This window comes from Dromiciops gliroides, chromosome 3 (genome assembly GCF_019393635.1).
Source record: "Dromiciops gliroides isolate mDroGli1 chromosome 3, mDroGli1.pri, whole genome shotgun sequence".
NCBI lineage: Eukaryota > Metazoa > Chordata > Mammalia > Microbiotheria > Microbiotheriidae > Dromiciops > Dromiciops gliroides.
Window position 1 is genome coordinate 736656 of NC_057863.1, and position 16750 is coordinate 753405.

The 16750-nt window shown below is 44.9% G+C and overlaps 1 protein-coding gene across 1 annotated transcript; it reads right to left on the reverse strand.

Annotated features, from left to right (window-relative positions):
• Nucleotides 1-633: 633 nt before the first annotated feature.
• Nucleotides 634-15500, reverse strand: AIPL1 (aryl hydrocarbon receptor interacting protein like 1). The gene is made up of 6 exons (XM_043998390.1): nucleotides 15405-15500; nucleotides 14570-14749; nucleotides 5312-5500; nucleotides 4203-4379; nucleotides 1553-1694; nucleotides 634-836 (listed from the first exon to the last, which is right to left on the reverse strand). Exons 1-6 carry the CDS (start codon nucleotides 15498-15500, stop codon nucleotides 634-636), a joined length of 987 nt encoding a protein of 328 aa, XP_043854325.1.
• Nucleotides 15501-16750: the final 1250 nt, after the last annotated feature.

Genomic DNA, 16750 nt, shown 5'->3' on the forward strand with positions numbered 1-16750 from the left:
ACTCTCTTTCCTCTTTATAGTAACTACTGCAGGTCTCTGCCAGCTCTGAGACCTTTCAGTGTCTGCTCCTCTCTGGGTTAGGCCAGGGCTCAGGGTATGCCTGCTGCCCCTGCCCTGCTAAGGAGCTAAGTGACTCAGCCAGGCCTGAGCAGGAGTACCGAAAGAGGCAGGTTGGCTGCTGCTGCTACAGGTGAGAAGCTGGGGGGGCTTCAGGGAGGGCAGTGCTCACCACGGGGGCCACACAGCGCCTGACTTTTCTAGGCTAGTTTGATTGAAAATGCAGGGCGAGCAGCAGGGACCATGCGCCCCAAGCCCAGAGAGCACAGGGGCATGGGGGTAGGAGAAGGTCCTGGGAGAGCTCTGAGTTTTGGACTGGGTCACAGAACAGAGGCGCCCTAGAACTGGTTTTGTTTTTATTTCTAAACACACAACAGAACGTTGAGAGCTGGCCCTAATGACCAAGCGCCTGAGCCTCTCCCAGCCCAGGGAATGCCGGGAGGTGCTGCCCTGCTCCTGGAGCGCCTTGTCCAGGGGACAAAGGCCCGAGCAGGGCTGCTTTTTAAACCTTCCACACAACAGCTGGCCCATCCTCCAGGCCATCGGCTCCCTGCTCCACCGGGCCCTTCTTCAAGCTTAGCTCAGCATGTTCCTGCAGCGGCGCCTCTCCTCCTCCCGCTGCTCCTCCATCCGGATCTCGAGCACCCTCAGCTCCTTCCTCACTGCCTTCTGCATGGCGGGGTCCAGCTCCAGCACCTTCTGCAGATCTGCCTTGGCCTCTGCTTCATTCCACACTTCGGCGTGAGCCCTGGCCCTCACGTAGTAGGCCTTGGCAATACCTGCAGAGACAAGGATTGGAGGAGGGTCTACCAGATTGCAGGACGCTGTTGTCCTGACAGCAACACCCAGTCCCAAACAGTGGCTCCTGGACAAAGTCCAGGGACAGGGCAGCTGGGGGCCTGGTTGAATGGACTTCAAACTCACACTCAGCTAGGAGGGTCCTCTCTGTCAATTCAGTCAGGGAATCACATTTAAAGTTCAGATTTTACTCAGAACACAGACGCTCAGAGAAAAAAGGGACCACAGAGTCCTCCTAGACCCGACCTGGACCTAATCATGCCCACAAGGGGTCCTCCAGCCTCTCCTCAGAGACCTCTGGAGGGGGGGTACCCCACACCCTGAGACAGCTCCTTGTGTGCTGGAACATCATGGCTGTAAAGGTTTTCCTGCTCTCTGACTCCTCTGCCCTTAGGGCCAAGCAGGACCGAGCTAGGCCCCATCTCACCAGCTGGACCATCCCTACTGTCAGACAGCCAACGGAAGCAGGAGGGAGGCCTCCGGCATCTGTGGGATTGGAGGGAGTACTCCATGATGGAGGATTTGTAGGGAAACCTGTCCAAATCCATGGAGGAGGAAAAGAAGGAGGAAGAGGAGGAGGAAGAGGAGGAGGTAGTACCAGGGGATGCCCCTCCCACCCCATCCCACGTGGTGTCTCCGACTCACAGACGATGCTGCCCCCCCACCCCCGGCCCTCCTTACTGAGGCCATCTCACACCTGGGTGATGCTGGATGATGTCGCTGGTGTGCTGCAGCACCTCATAGAACTCCTCTCGCTTCAGCAGGCATTGGCAATAGTTGAGAAGCAGGGTGTTGATCATCTTCTCCAACTTCAGCCACTGAACCTCCCAAGCCTTCTCCTGGAATGGGGCGAGAGGCAGTGACAGGGAGAGACAAATATCTGGGAGAGGGAAGGGGAGGAAGAGGGATGAGGAGGAAGAGAAAATAGAGAAAGATAGAAAGGGAAGAGATAGAGACAAGGAGAGAAGAGAGACACAGGCAGACAGAGATAGGGTGAGGAGATAGGAGAGGGGGAGAAAGACAGAAGAGAGAATGACAGAGAGAAGGAGGAGAAATAGAGACAGAAACAGAGCCAGGAGGATGGAGTGAGGAAAGAAAGAGAAGGGGAGAGCAGAGGTAGGAGGAAGAACGCCAGGGAGAGGGATGAGGGGAGAGGGAGCCGGAGGCAGAGACTGAGAGAGGCTACATGGGCTCAGTGAGCACCCCCGCCTGCAACGAGCGTGCCCGACAGCAGGACTGGGGTACGGCAGAGGTCTGCGGCGGACCTGGGTGCCAGACGGCAATGAAAGAGATGCCAGAGTTCCACAGAGAGGGCCTCGAAGGCTGCTCTCCCAGGGTCGTCCTGCCCCCCAAACCCTACCCCCTCCCCCGCCCCCTCTCTTGCTCTCCACAGGTGGTTTCTCTGCCTTGGCGATTCCCCTTGGCAAATGGGAGGTTTCTCCCAGAGCCATGGAGATACATGCTGTATGGTCCCAATCCCCCCACCCAACACACACACACCACAGACACACCACAGACACACTACAACACCCTAACACACCACACATACACACCACTCACACACATATACACACACCACACACACACACACACATACCACACCGCATAGACACACCACACACATACACACAACAAACACATATGCATACCACACACACAAATACACACCCTAACACACACTACACATAGACACACCACACACACAGACACATCACACACACAGACACCACACACAGACATACCACACCACATAGACACACCACACACATATACACCACACAAATACACACAACAAACACATACACATATCACATACACATACCACAGACACACCACACACACATGCACACCCCACACACCCTAACACATACACACACACACAACACATACACACACACACTGCTCCAAAGACCACACAGAGTCAGAAAACACACACCAAGGAGAACTGGGGCCTGGGCCCCAATGAATGAATGCCAGTTGACTGACTGACTAAGCCCCACAGTTGTAACTGCTTCAATCATCCCTCAGTGAGCCTCATCTCTGGGATTTACCCCTGTGTACATGAGTGTGGGTGAATGTGTATGTGTGCATGTGCACACGTGTCACACATATTAGCCTCACATTTTTTTTTTTGGTGAGGCAATTGGAGTTAAGTGACTTGCCCAGGGTCACACAGCTAGTAAGTGTCAAGTGTCTGAGACTGGATTTGAACTCAGGTCCTCCTGACTCCAGGGCCAGTGCTCTATCCACTGCACCACCTAGCTGCCCCTAGCCTCACATTTTAAGGCCACTTGGCAGCTTTCCCATCCACCCAATGTCCCTCTCCATCAGGGCTTCTTAAATTTTGTCCACTCTCGACTCCTTTTCACCCGAGGAATTTTTAGGCGACCCCGGGTATGTGGGCGTGTAACATAGGTATACATAACCTTTTACAGTTGCCAAATTTTTCTCATCCCCAACATTCAATCACATATGGGGTTGCAACCCCCAGTTGAAGAAGCTTTGCTCTAGACCACCTTCCCTTCCACTCCTCAGAGATTCTGGCCAGCTACTCTGAGGCTGCTAAGGGCACACAGAGCCCAGAGCCCTGGCTGTGGCACCAGGAAGATCTGAATTCAAATCTAACCTCAGACACTTAAGAGGTATGTGTTGCTGGACAAGTCACTTCACTTCAGTCTGCCTCAGTTTCCTCATCTGTAAAATGGGGACAATACATCACCTACTTCCCTGGGTTGTGAGGATCAAATGAGGTCATATTTGTAAAGTGTGTGGCACAGTAAGTGGTTAGTTCCCTCCCTCCATCAATTAGAAGAAAAGTTATGGAGTCATTTTTCAACGTTTCCTGTTGTGCACAAATGAACCAGAGGGAGTCATCTCTAGGTCCTGATGAATGGGAAGGCTTTCATCTTCCTAGCTCAGGATTTCTGAAGCCATCAGTGACAGTAAGGAAAGAAATCCAGCCTTGGGGTCGGGTGGCTGGGGTTTGCATCCAGTCAGAGAGACATACACGTGCTTCAAAATGAAGGGGTTGGACTCGCTGATTTCTAAGTTTCCTTCCAATATAGATCTATGCTGCCATGACTTCGTATGGATACTCTCTCTAGCCCTAGAGAGGTGGCAACTCTCTGGGTTGGCCAAGAAGTGTATGGAAGAGGGCTTAGACAGGGGTCTGCCTCAAAGTCTGACCAGGAGGTGTGTCCCAGGCATGCCCTGGCCTGATGGGGGCTGAACTTTCCGGGGGTATTTCATTTCTGGCTAGACACAGCTTCAGGTGGCTTGGTTCTCCCAGTGGTCCAAGCAGCCCGGAAGTCAAGGACATAGAGACCATCCTGCCCTCCTGCCCTCACCTTGGTCTGCAGGTTCTTCAGGCAGATGATGGCTTCCTGGTACTTGTTTTCAGCTTCCTCATAACGTCCCAGTTTGAACAAGCGATTACCGTCGCCGTGGAGGACCGGCACCACACGCATCTTCTCATCGTTGTTGAGGCTCCAGGTTTCTCTCTTGTACTCACTTGGGGCTTCCACCTGTCCAGGATAAGCCAAACCTCAGGGGTCAGCTCCCAGAGAACACCCCCTACTCTCTCCAGGCTCTCTAGCCCAGGCTTCCAAGTATTTGGGAATGGGCAGCAGCCTTCTTGTGGTTTGCTGCAGCCTGTGGACACTAGCAAACCTCACCTTCACACCCCTGTTAGCATAGATGAGGAAGGAGGCACAGTAGCCAGGCCAACCTCTTGAGGCCAGAATCCTTTCTCTGACATACTTATCCCTCCCCATATTGCTTACAGCTCAAAGGGAGGCCTCCACCTTTCTGGCCCTGGGAAGTTCAGTCTGATCCCTTAACCTCCCCCCCACAGGAAGCTCAAACAGGAGACTAGATGAGAGGAGACAGTTGTAACTGTGCCAGCCCTCTCAATGCTGTAGGAGACACAGGGCAAGATGCCAAATGTTGGGCAAGGGGCACAGGAATGAGACACTTATTGAAAAGGTTGAGGAGCCAACAGAGGAAGTCAAACCCAATGACTTAGAAATGTGAGAGTCAATTAGGTGTTTCAGTGGGCAATAAGCCAAGGACCCCAAGGAGAAATGCAAAAGATGAGCAAATGTGGAAGGAACTAGAGCCTTTCCTCAGACTGCTCCCATCCTGAGAGGAAGCTTTTTTTTTTTTCAGGACAATGAGGGTTAAGTGACTTGCCCAGGGTCACACAGCCAGTAAGTGTCAACTGTCTGGCATCAGATTTGAATTCAGGTCCTTCTGAATCCAGGGCCGGTGCTTTATCTACTGTGCCATCTAGCTGCCCCTGAGAGAAAGCTTCTCGAGGTACTTGTCTCTTAGGGCTTGCTGCCACCAGGCTGGTCTTCTCAGCATGCCCTCTCTCCCTTGGCATGGGTGGTGCTCTCCTCTTGCACCACCTGCTCCCTCAGGACCAAGACTTACATCTCCCTGCTTCTGTCCTCACCTTAAGGAGTTCTGTGATGAAGATCAGGGGCTGGGGCTCCTTCTGCAGCTCATCCAGGTCCGCATAGCCCAGCGTGTGGTAGGCAAACATGTTGGCCAGCCCACAAGTGTGAACATGCCATTCTGTGGGGTCCTTGCCCTCTGCTATCTGCCTCAGGCTCCTGGAGAGGATGGGGTAGACACCAGTATGCTGGGAGCAGGAAGAGACAGACAGACAGACAGAAAAATACGGAAACAAAGAGAAACAGAAGGAGAGGAGGGAGGGAGAGGAGGGGGGGGGAGAGAAACTGAGACTCTGTAGATGGAATGGGTGCTTAAGACATCTTCCCTATCATACAGAGAGCATCTCCAGGGCCAGACTGAGCCCCTAAACCCTCCTCCATATACTTCTTGTCCAGTCTATAGAGCTGACTTCTTTCTAGGGCTAGAGATGGTATCCATAATAGATCATAATAGCATAGATTTGTGCTGGAAGGAAACTTAGAGGTCACCTAGTCCAACCTTTTCATTTTACAAATGAGGAAACTAAGGTTCAGAGATATGAAGCTACTTGCCCAAAACCAGACAGGATTTGAACCCCAGGTCCTCTTACTCCAAGTCTAGGGCTCTTGCATTCTTCCCACAGTGAAGTAGGTATGACCACAAGTAGAAAGGTTGGCTTTGAAAACCTTTTGAAGATCTCCAGAGGAATAGTGGACAAAAGGTGGTGGCCAGGAGGGGGCTCCAGAGCTTCAACTAGGCTGCTTTGGCAGAAATCACCCAATTAATGTTAAAGGAATTAGTGTTAGAAATTAGAAATTTCAATGTGTGGGACAGATTTTATGCCCAAACTCCAGAAGCCAAAGAACTCAGTAGTGTAGTCTAACCCTAACCCTGTTCCACCCCCTGGAATAAGAACTTGCTATTCAACAACAGCCAAAACACTTGGGAAATTGGAAAAGTAGCTGGGCAGAAATTAGGTTTAAACCAGTATTGTCCACTAGATACTACCATAAGCTCCAAGACGTTGCATGGCCTAGATAAAAAAAGATCATAACATGAACAAATTGGAAAGGTAAAAGAAGGAGACCTTTCATGACTATGGAGAGAAGCCTTCTTAACCAAAGGATAAAGGATCACAGGGGAGAAAATAATTTTAAAAGTTTTGTCTACAGTTATTTAAAATGGAATTTCTCTTTCTACTTCTTGCTGCTAGACTTTGTTGCTATTATATAGAAATGATGATGATTGATGTGGGTTTATTTTGTATCCTGCAACTTTGCTAAAAGTTGTTAATAATTTCAAGTAATTTTTAGTTGATCTTGTAGGATTTTCTAAGTATAACATCATATCATCCAAAAAGAGTGATGGTTTTGTTTCCTCATTGCCTATTCTAATTCCTTTAATTTCTTTTTCTTCTCATTACTATAGCCAACATTTCTAGTATGATACTACTAGTACAACATTTCTAGAGGTGATAATGTGTATACTTGCTTCACCTCTGACTATATTGGAAAGGTTTCTAGTTTATCCCCATTACAGATAATGCTCGTCGATGGTTTTAGATAAATATTTCTTATCATTTTAAGGTAAGCTCCTTTTATTCATATGCTCTCTAGTGTTTAGTAGGAATGAGTGCTGTATTTGTCAAAAGCCTTTTCTGAATTTATTGAGATAATCATATGCTTTCAGGTGATTTTGTTATTTGATATGGTCAATCATGCTAAGAGTTTTCCTAATATTGAACCAGCCCTCCATTCCTGATATAAATCACACCTGGTCATAGTGTGTAATCATTGTGATATATTTCTGTAATCTCTTTTATTTAAAATCTTTGCATCAATATTCATGGGGAGGGAGGCAATGGGGGTTAAGTGACTTGCCCAGGGTCACACAGTTAGTGTCAAGTGTCTGAGACCGGATTTGAATTCAAGTCCTCCTGAATCCAGGGCTGGTGCTTTATCCACTGCACCACTTAGCTGCACCCCGAATCAATATTCATTAGGGAAATTGGTCATTAATTTTCTTTCTCTGTTTTGACTCTTCCTGGTTTGGGTATCAGCACCATATTTGTCTCATGAAAGGAATTTTGTAGGATTCCTTCTTCACCTATTGGGATTAATTGCTCTTTAAATATTTGGTAAAATTCACTTGTGAACCCATCTGGTCCTGGGGATTTTTTTCTTAGAAAGTTGATTAATGGTTTGTTTGATTTCTTTTTCTAAAATTGGGTTAAATATTTTATTTCTTCTTCTGTTAATCTGGGTAGTTTATTTTTGTAGATATTCATCCATTTCATTTAGATTGTCAAATTTATTGGCACATAATTGGGTAAAATAACTCCTAACAATTGTCTTAATTTCCTCTTCATTGGTGGTGAGTTCACCTTTCATTTTTCATACTAGTAATTTAGTTTTCTTCTTTTTTTGATCAAATTAACCAATGGTTTATCTATTTTATTGGGTTTTTTCCATAAAAAACACCTTCTAGCTTTATTTATTAGTTCAGTGGTTTTCTTTCAATTGTATTAATCTCTCTTTTGATTTTCAGGATTTGGTGTTTAATTGGGGATTTGTTGATTTTCTGTTTTTTTAGTTGCATGACCAGTTCATTTAACTGCTTTTTCTCTATTTTATTGATGTAAGCAGTTAGAGATATAAATTTTCCCCTAAGTACCACTTTGACTACATCACATATTTTTAAAAGATAATAAATATTTTTCTTTTAAGATTTCGAGTTCCAAATTTTATCCCTCCTTCCCTCTTTCCCTTCCTCTCTCTCTCTGAGGTGGCAAGCTATCAGATATAGGTTATACATATGCAACTATGTAAACATTATCATATTAATAATTTTTTTTGTTTTGGTTTGTTTTGGTTTGGGGTTTTTGTGGGGCAATGAGGGTTAAGTGACTTGCCCAGGGTCACACAGCTAGTAAGTGTCAAGTGTCTGGGACCAGATTTTGAACTCAGGTCCTCCTGAATCCAGGGCCAGTGCTTTATCCACTGTGCCACCTAGCTGCTCTCTATATTAATAATTTTTTAAAAGAAAACTTGAATAAAAGTAAAAAGATGAAAGACAGTGAAAAATACCATTCTAGCCTGTGGTCAATCAATATCAGTTCTTTCCTTGGAGATGGATAGTATGCTTCATCATTAGTCCTTTGGGATTGTCTCAGATCATTGTATTGCTGAGAATAGTCAAGTCATTCACAATTCATCAAACAATATTGCTATCACTGTGCACAATGTTCTCCTGGTTCTGCTCACTTCACTATATATCATACAAGGCTTTCCAGGCCTTTCTGAAATCATCCTCCTTGTCATTTCTTATGGCACAATAATATTCCATCATCATCATATACCACAGCTTGTTTAGGGAACCAAGATATCAGAGGAAAGGCAGTAACCACAGCTTGTTTAGCCATTCCCCAAATTGATGGGCATTCCTTTGATTTCCAGTTCTTAGCCACCACAAAAAGACTGCTATAAACATTTTTGTATAAATAGATCTTTTTCTCTTTTTGTATCCTATAAATTTTTATATATTGTCTCATTGTCATTTTCTTCTATGAAATTATCAATAGTTTCTATGATTTGTTCTTTGACCCTTGTTTTTAGAGCAGATTATTTAATTTCCAATTAATTTTTAATCTCTTTTTCAATTGTACATTATTGAATGTAATTTTTATTACATTATGATCTGAAAGGGATGTGTTTACTATTTCTACTTTTCTGCATTTGATTGTGAGGTATTTATGAACTTATACATGGTCAATATTTCCGTAGGTGTTATGTACTGCTGAGAATAAGGCATATTCCCTTCTATTCCCATTCAATTTTCTCCAGAGATCTATCATATCTAACTTTTCCAAGATTTTGTTCACTTATTTAACTTCTATTTTTAAAGTTTTTACAGAAACAAAATCAATCATTAAAATTAAAAGTGAATTAGTTAACTGTGAAAAAATATTTGCAGCAACTTTAGGTTGCTGCTATCTGAGATATATAAGGAACTCAGTCAAATGTATAAGGAGAAGGGTCTTTCCCCAATAGGTAAATAGTCAAAGGGTATGGACTAGCAGTTCTCAAAAGAAGAAATGCAAGCTACCAACAATTATATTTTAAAATGTTCCAAATCACTAATAATTAGAGAAATGCACATTAAATTAACTCTGAGATACCACTTTACACTCATTTTACACTCAGATTGGCAAAAATAACATAAAGGGAAAATGAAAGTGCTGGAGGAAGTGTGGATAAATGGGCACACTAGTAGACTGTATTGATTCAGCCGCTCCAGGAAGCACTTTAGAATTATGCCCCCAGTCACAAAAACGGTATTACCCTCTGACCCAACAATGCCATTTCTAGGCCTGAAACCTCAAAGAGATCCCAGAAAAATGAAATGGATGTATATGTACAAAAGTGTTCAGAGTAGCTCTAATAGAGCTACATTGCTACTTTGCTACTTTGGTAGCAAAGAACTGGAAATACAGGGGGTATCCCTGTATTGAGAACTGGCTGAACAAGTTATGTATACTAGCATAATGGAAGACTATTGAGTCATGAGATTTTTTTAATGGAGTAAATGAAAAGAGAATGAAATTATAAAGAGAAAACTAGAAGAATTATGAAAATTTGATGAAATTATGAATAAAGAAATACCTGGGAAGTCTTATATGAACTGATTCTGAGTGAAGTGAGCAGAACCAGGACAATTTAAACACTGACTTTTGTTGTTGTGGTTCAGTCATATCTGTCTCTTCATGATCCAAATTGGGGTTTTCTTGGTAAAGATACTGGAGGGGTTTGCCGTTTCCTTTCCCAGATCATTTTACAGATGAGGAAACTGAAGCAAACATGCTTAGGTGATTTTCCCAGGGTCACATAGCTAGTATGGGTCTGAGGCCAAATTTGAACTCAAGTCTTTCTGACTCCAGGCCCAGAAGTCTATCCACTGTACCACCTAGCTGCCCTAGACACTGACTACAGCATTATGAAGGATGCCAACTATGAAAGACTTCAGAGTTTTGTTAATATCATGATGAGTGATAAAGCCCATCTCCTACCTCTGGGCAGAGAGAAAGATGGCAGCTGAGGGGGACTGGTGTTGTTAGACATGGTCAATGCAGGATTTCTTTTGCTTAATCCTAACTATGTGTTACGAGGAAGGGTTTTTTCTGGATGAGTAAGGGGGTAAAGATAGTGATAACAAAAAAAGAAGAAAAGAACAGTGATAAGAGATTTGACAAATACCCTAAAGAAGAAGGAAGTTCAGGGGACACAGACAGAGAACCAATTGGTACTATTGGGTTAAATGGGAAAATTAGGCTGTAATCAGTAGAGCTTCACAGTCTCATAAACAAAGCTCCTTTTCAGTTCTTTGTATGTTGAAATGTTCATATGTGTAGCAATGTGTTAAATTCATGACTTCCCTCCCCCCCCAAAAAAAGAGAAAATTCATTTTTAAAACAAAATTTCAAAAAGACAAAAGATCATCAGAGTCAATCAATTTGGTCTCCAAAAGAGATGAGAAAGCGTACCACCAGGGGCAGCTAGCTGGCGAAGTGCATGGAGCACAGGCCCTGGAATCAGGAAGACCTGAGTTCAAATATGACCTTAGACATTTACTAGCTATGTAACCCTGGGCAAGTTACTTAACCCAAATTGCCTAATAAAAAAGTGTCCCTCCTTTGTAAAGATTGGGGACTATGGATGTGGAACATGATATATATTGGCACATTTGGTTGATATGATTTTGTGAGCTTGCTTTTTTCTTTTTTAAAAAATCATTTGCTCATTGAGGAAGGGAGAGGGAAATGATGAGATAGGCAGGTAGTTAGAGATAGATAGATAGATAGATAGATAGATAGATAGATAGATAGATAGATAGATAGATAGATAGATAGATAGATGGATAGATAGATAGATGGATGGATAGATAGATAAATGATAGATTGATAGATAGATAGATAGATAGATAGATAGATAGATAGATAGATAGATAGATAGATAGATAGATAGATAGATATAGATAGATGATAGATAGATAGATAGATAGATAGATAGATAGATGGATAGATAGATGGATAGATAGATAAATGATAGATAGATAGATAGATAGATAGATAGATAGATAGATAGATAGATGGATGGATAGATAGATAGATGGATGGATAGATAGATAAATGATAGATTGATAGATAGATAGATAGATAGATAGATAGATAGATAGATAGATAGATAGATAGATAGATAGATAGATAGATATAGATAGATGATAGATAGATAGATAGATAGATAGATAGATGGATAGATAGATGGATAGATAGATAAATGATAGATAGATAGATAGATAGATAGATAGATAGATAGATAGATAGATAGATAGATAGATTTGGAAATGGAGGTAATGTAAAAGCAAGTGATAAATAAAAATTTTTAATGTGTTCAAAAAGGAGAAAAAGAAAATACATTGGAGGTAGTGAGGTGCAGAAAAGAAATCTCTGGGTTCAGGAAGGGGCTGTGAGGTCCAAATGGTCTAAAGTCTGGAAAGGCGTGGGAATGAAAGTCAGCTTGGGCAGTATTAGGGAAAGTAGTCACTGGCTGACTGAGAATGCCAGGAATGCAATTCAGATTTTGTCAGTTACTTTGCTGTCAAAGTCATCGGTCAGCTGGTTGGGCTGGAGGAAGCAGGAGGAGGCTTCTGGGATATTCAGGGACCCTCCAGCAGTCATTAAGTAGAACATTAGTGGCTCTCATGAGATGGGATCACAGTCCTCCCACTTCTCCATGAGATAAAAAGAACATATGGAGGCCAAAGGCTGCTTAGTAGAGATTAAGGCTTGGATAGGTCGAGTGCCTGGAACTGATGCTTGTAGGCCCACTGATAATAATGGGGATCAGTTCTGGCCCATTACACAGTTGGAATGGATGAAGAAACATCTGGAGATGCAACTGGCTATGCAGCACCCCCACCCCCTGCTGCTTCTATCCAGCCAAAAGAGCCTGTGTGTGATCCCCTGGGGAGAAGGAAGTGAACCAGGTGAGGAGCATGTGAGAAGAGATTCTCCTAAAACATTCCAAGCCCCTCTGCCCACCCTGAGCCCTCTGACCATCCCCACCAGAGCTCTGCTCCACTGCCACCCCCAGCCCTGCCAAGGTTCTGACCCTCCCCCTCTGGCCAGGCTCTGACCCACTTGTTCTTTGTGTTAACTTGACTTTGTGTCACTATGAATCAGACTGATTCCGAGTGTCTGCTAAGGGGCTGCCTATGGAAGAGCCAAGCTTCAGGGCCTTGTTCTTTCCCAGGTCCAGTTTCAGGGTCTTGTCCTTTTGGCTCTTTTACTAGTTCCCATTTCTAGATCACTTTGGGGTTTGCCAAACACTTTCCTCACACCAACCCTGTGAAGTCAATGTTCAACTCAACCAACATCTCTGACATTCTGGGGAGATGGGGGGTCGGGGTGGGGTGTTGCAGAAAGAAACTCACAGATAAGTACAGAAAAAAACCCAGACAAAGTAAATACACAGTCATGAGCCCATTCTGTGGATGAAGAAGCTGAGACTCCAAGAGGTGACTTGCTCCATAGAAGGTCATAGAGACAGTCAGTAGTGGGGCCACTATCACTTCCTCTCTCACCAGGCCTGGGAAGAAAATAGGTCAGCCCATGGACCAAACCTCAGGACAGGCTGCCCCAACCAGTCATCCGATTAGGATTAGGCTAGGCTGCTAAGCAAGCCATACAGAAATAGCTGCAAGAATCAAGAGGTGGCCAAAGTGGGGGTTGGGAGCAGAGCCCTCCATTCCAAAGTGGATTCTGCAGCCAGGGCCTCTGTGCACAGGTTTGCCCCAGAGAGGAGGCAAGTTTTCTGTGGGAGTGCCCTTCCCAAAGGGCTTGAGCTGCTGGAAGCTCTCCTACAAGTCCCCTGTACAAGCTCACTGTGTTTTAAGCAAACTTGGCAGCCCTGCTTTCACACCTAGACCTCCAGCATTTGAAGTCCTTCCTAGCCCAACCACCCCCACCTTTCTAATCTGACACTTTCCAGCACCCCTCCCTCCATGAACTCTTCAAATTAGCTTCCTGCTACCCTCCAGCTCTCAGCTCTGAGCATTCTCTCTGGCTGTCCCTCATTCCTGGAATTATCTACCCTGACTTTCTGGCTTCCCTGGCTTCCTTCAAGTCCCAGCCAGCTAAAGTCTCATCTTCCACAAGAAGGCTTCTCAACCCCTCTTAATTCTAGCGCCTTGCTTCTGTTAATTATTTCTTATTTGCCCTGTCTAAAGTTTGCTTGTCCATATTTGTTTACTTGTTGTTTCCCCTATTAAAGTGTAAGCTACATGAGGGCAGGGACTTCTTTTGTATCCCCTATGCTTAGCACAGTGCCTGCTGAGTGGTAGATGCTTAATATATGTTTATTGACTGAGTGACTGACAATTTCTCCAAGTCTTAAGCTTAAAGAATCTGCAGGTTCCGGGGGCGGCTAGGTGGCGCAGTGGATAAAGCACCGGCCCTGGATTCAGGAGTACCTGAGTTCAAATCCGGCCTCAGACACTTGACACTTAACTAGCTGTGTGACCCTGGGCAAGTCACTTAACCCCCATTGCCCCACAAAAAAAAAAAAAAAGAAGAAGAATCTGCAGGTGAGACAACATCCTTGTCAGGAATCTTCCTGAGTCTACACAGGGCATTTTATCTCCTTGGGTCTCCTAGGTAAAGAGGCTTTTGAAGGAAATGAAGTAACTCTAACCCTTCCTTCTATGAACTCCAGGAATCTTCAATTTAGTTGGCAGCAACTAGTGGTAAAGTGGGGGTATTGCAGCCTGGCTTCATCAAACATTGGGAGGGATGGGATCCAGGAGATCCCTGCCCACATGTAATAGAGACCCAAGGCTCTGGAAATGATTTTTGACTAAGAACTGAGGCTTCCAAGGTAGAGAGGCTCACAAGAGGGACATCAGCCCCAGGCTTAGCACACCCTGGAAATGAATGACTGCTTAAGGAAGGTTTTGTGCTATGGGCATGGGCAGGGAATGGAGAGAGCTTGGGGAGATTCCCCACAGAAACTGTTGTTGCATTTTCAAACTCCATTACCAGTGGGATGGAGCCAATATGGTGGAGGAAAGGAAGTTCTTGGAGCTCCTGACACAATAACCCCCCAAAACCAGAAAGTGTTGTTGCTTTTATAGCAGATACAAATGAGGAAGTGGGCTAAACGAGCTTTTCTGTGACATACCCGTTCCACAAGGCAGATGTGAATGGAAAGTGAAGGGCACTTACAATTGCATCACACCAGAATTCAGCCACCTCTCCTATCCTCATTGAGGTCAGCAGGATTTCCCAGACTTCAAGCTTGAACATGTTTCCAATGATGATGTTCATAGGCTGGCCAACGTGCTTGCTGTCATCTATGACTGTCCGATCCTCATCACATTTCATAGTTCGGAAATGAAATGTCACCTTTCCCACAGAAACAACAGAAACTGTACACATCATGCTTTCCTCTCTGACCCTTCTCTTGGGTATTCAACTTCATGGATTGACTCAGCCTCCAGTCAAGCTGGAGTCTGCAATCTTGCTACTAGTTGAATAAAACCATCTCTTGTGAGCTTTGGCAATGTCTGGTAGGGGAAAGGGGGATACAGGAGTCTCCTTCCTTGGGAGTTAGCATTTGGAGCTCCAAACATATCTCTGAGTCAGGCCCGTTGAGAGTGCCTGAGCTGGCCCCCTTCCCAACTGGGTAGACACAGAGCCAGTTTTCAACATTCATTTTCATAAGATTTAGAATTCCAAATTTTTCTCCCTCCACAAGATCGCAACCAGGTTATATATGTACAATCCACAAGTGTTAGACACAGAGCCAGAACAGAAGGACAGAGGGTTAAAATGCATGTAGCCCTCTCTATCACTCCAGAGCCCTCCCCGCCCTGTATGAATTCATCAGCAATATTGGTGCCTTTTAGACACAGACATGCAGGTTCCAGGAATGGCCAGACTTCATCACTTTGATCACCAGATTGTGATTTTTGCCCCTGATCAATGTCCTACATAGGACTTTTCTGTGCCTCTCCCTACCCCTATTGTCCTTTGCCCCAAGCCAAAGCCTCTGACTTACTCTAGATCCATTGATGAAGTGAGGGAGCTCCCCAGTCCCTCCGTGAAGAATGGTCTTCTTAATGCCTTCTACATTCAGTAGCATGGTTTTCTCCATGCTCCTTTGGACCCTGTCAGCTGGTGAGGTGGACGAACAGTAAACGGGACCCTGTCTGCTTGGTGTCTGCCCTGTCTGCCAGCTGGATGGCTGCGTTAATCCAGCTCTGATTACAGAAAGCTTAGCATGGATGAATGAAGAGGCAGGGACAGGATTTGTCCTCTACAGCCCCCATGGATCTCAGCACGCTAAGAAGGGCGGTTTTCTAGAGGAAGAGACTAAATCCTAAGAAAGGCCAGGCACCCACTGAGCAGGCCTCCTGCATTATCAAGCCCAGAGATGGGAAGGGAGGGGAGGTGGAGCACATGGGATGGGAAGCATGATATCATTTAGCTGGATACAATGGGCTAGCCGAGATTATACTCACTCACTCACCAGTCATGGCAGCTTGAACTTGGGTTTTGGAAATTACTCTACCACTGTTCATTACTGTCCATTGAGGCTTTGAGCCTTCTCTGTAATACTGGTTTGACTTGTCACAAAGTAAATGCCCATGGGCTTCCCTTAGGAGTGGACTGGGGGAAGAATGTGTGCATTTAGAAACCCTAGTACTGAAAATGTGACTTTTCAGTGTCCCATACTGGACAGCCACCTCCCTTGATACTCTTGCCAAAGCTTAGATGGGGGTGTGGAACAGAAATAAGGCACAGCTCCTGACCCTTGGTGATTGTCTCCAGTCTCTCCTGTGAGAGTCTGTACATATTTGTTTTCACATTGTCTCTCCCATTAGACTTGGAGCTAATGGTAGCCTCAGTGTCTAGCAGAGTGTCTGGCCCCCTGGTAAACAGTTAATAAATGCCTGATGACTGACTTCCCTCAGGGAGATCACAGTCTGGCTGGGCAGGTTGGAAGAACCCACAGTGGAGAAGAAAAATCAAATACAAGACTCTAGAAATGATAGAGTCAATCCCTGAATTTCAGAGCTGGAAGGGGCCTTAGGGACTCTGTGTGAGGAAGCTAAGGCTGAGAAGGGGTGGAGCTTGTCTAAGAACACCCAACAAGGCAGTAATAATAATCAAAGCCACCATTTAAGGTTGCCAATGTTCTTTACATTTGAGCATCTCAACAGTCCCACTAGGTATGTGTGATCATTATCCCCATTTTATTCATAAGGAAATAACCGACAGAGGCAAAGTGACTTTCCTAGAGTCAGTTTTACTAAAGAGACAGTTGATAACTAGATAAGAAGCCAAATTTGAGCCCATATTTTCCTGGTTCCATATCCAGTGTTCTGTCCATTGTGCTGCTCC

What these genes read in the sequence shown, in the direction of transcription:
- AIPL1 (XM_043998390.1), bottom strand. Translation starts at nt 15,500, where the DNA reads ATGGAGAAAACCATGCTACTGAATGTAGAAGGCATTAAGAAGACCATT. An exon ending in ACTTCATCAATGGATCTAGA is followed by an intron (nt 14,750 to 15,404) that starts GTAAGTCAGAGG and finishes TCTGTGGGAAAG; the next exon opens with GTGACATTTCATTTCCGAAC. An exon ending in TCATCACAGAACTCCTTAAG is followed by an intron (nt 4,380 to 5,311) that starts GTGAGGACAGAA and finishes TATCCTGGACAG; the next exon opens with GTGGAAGCCCCAAGTGAGTA.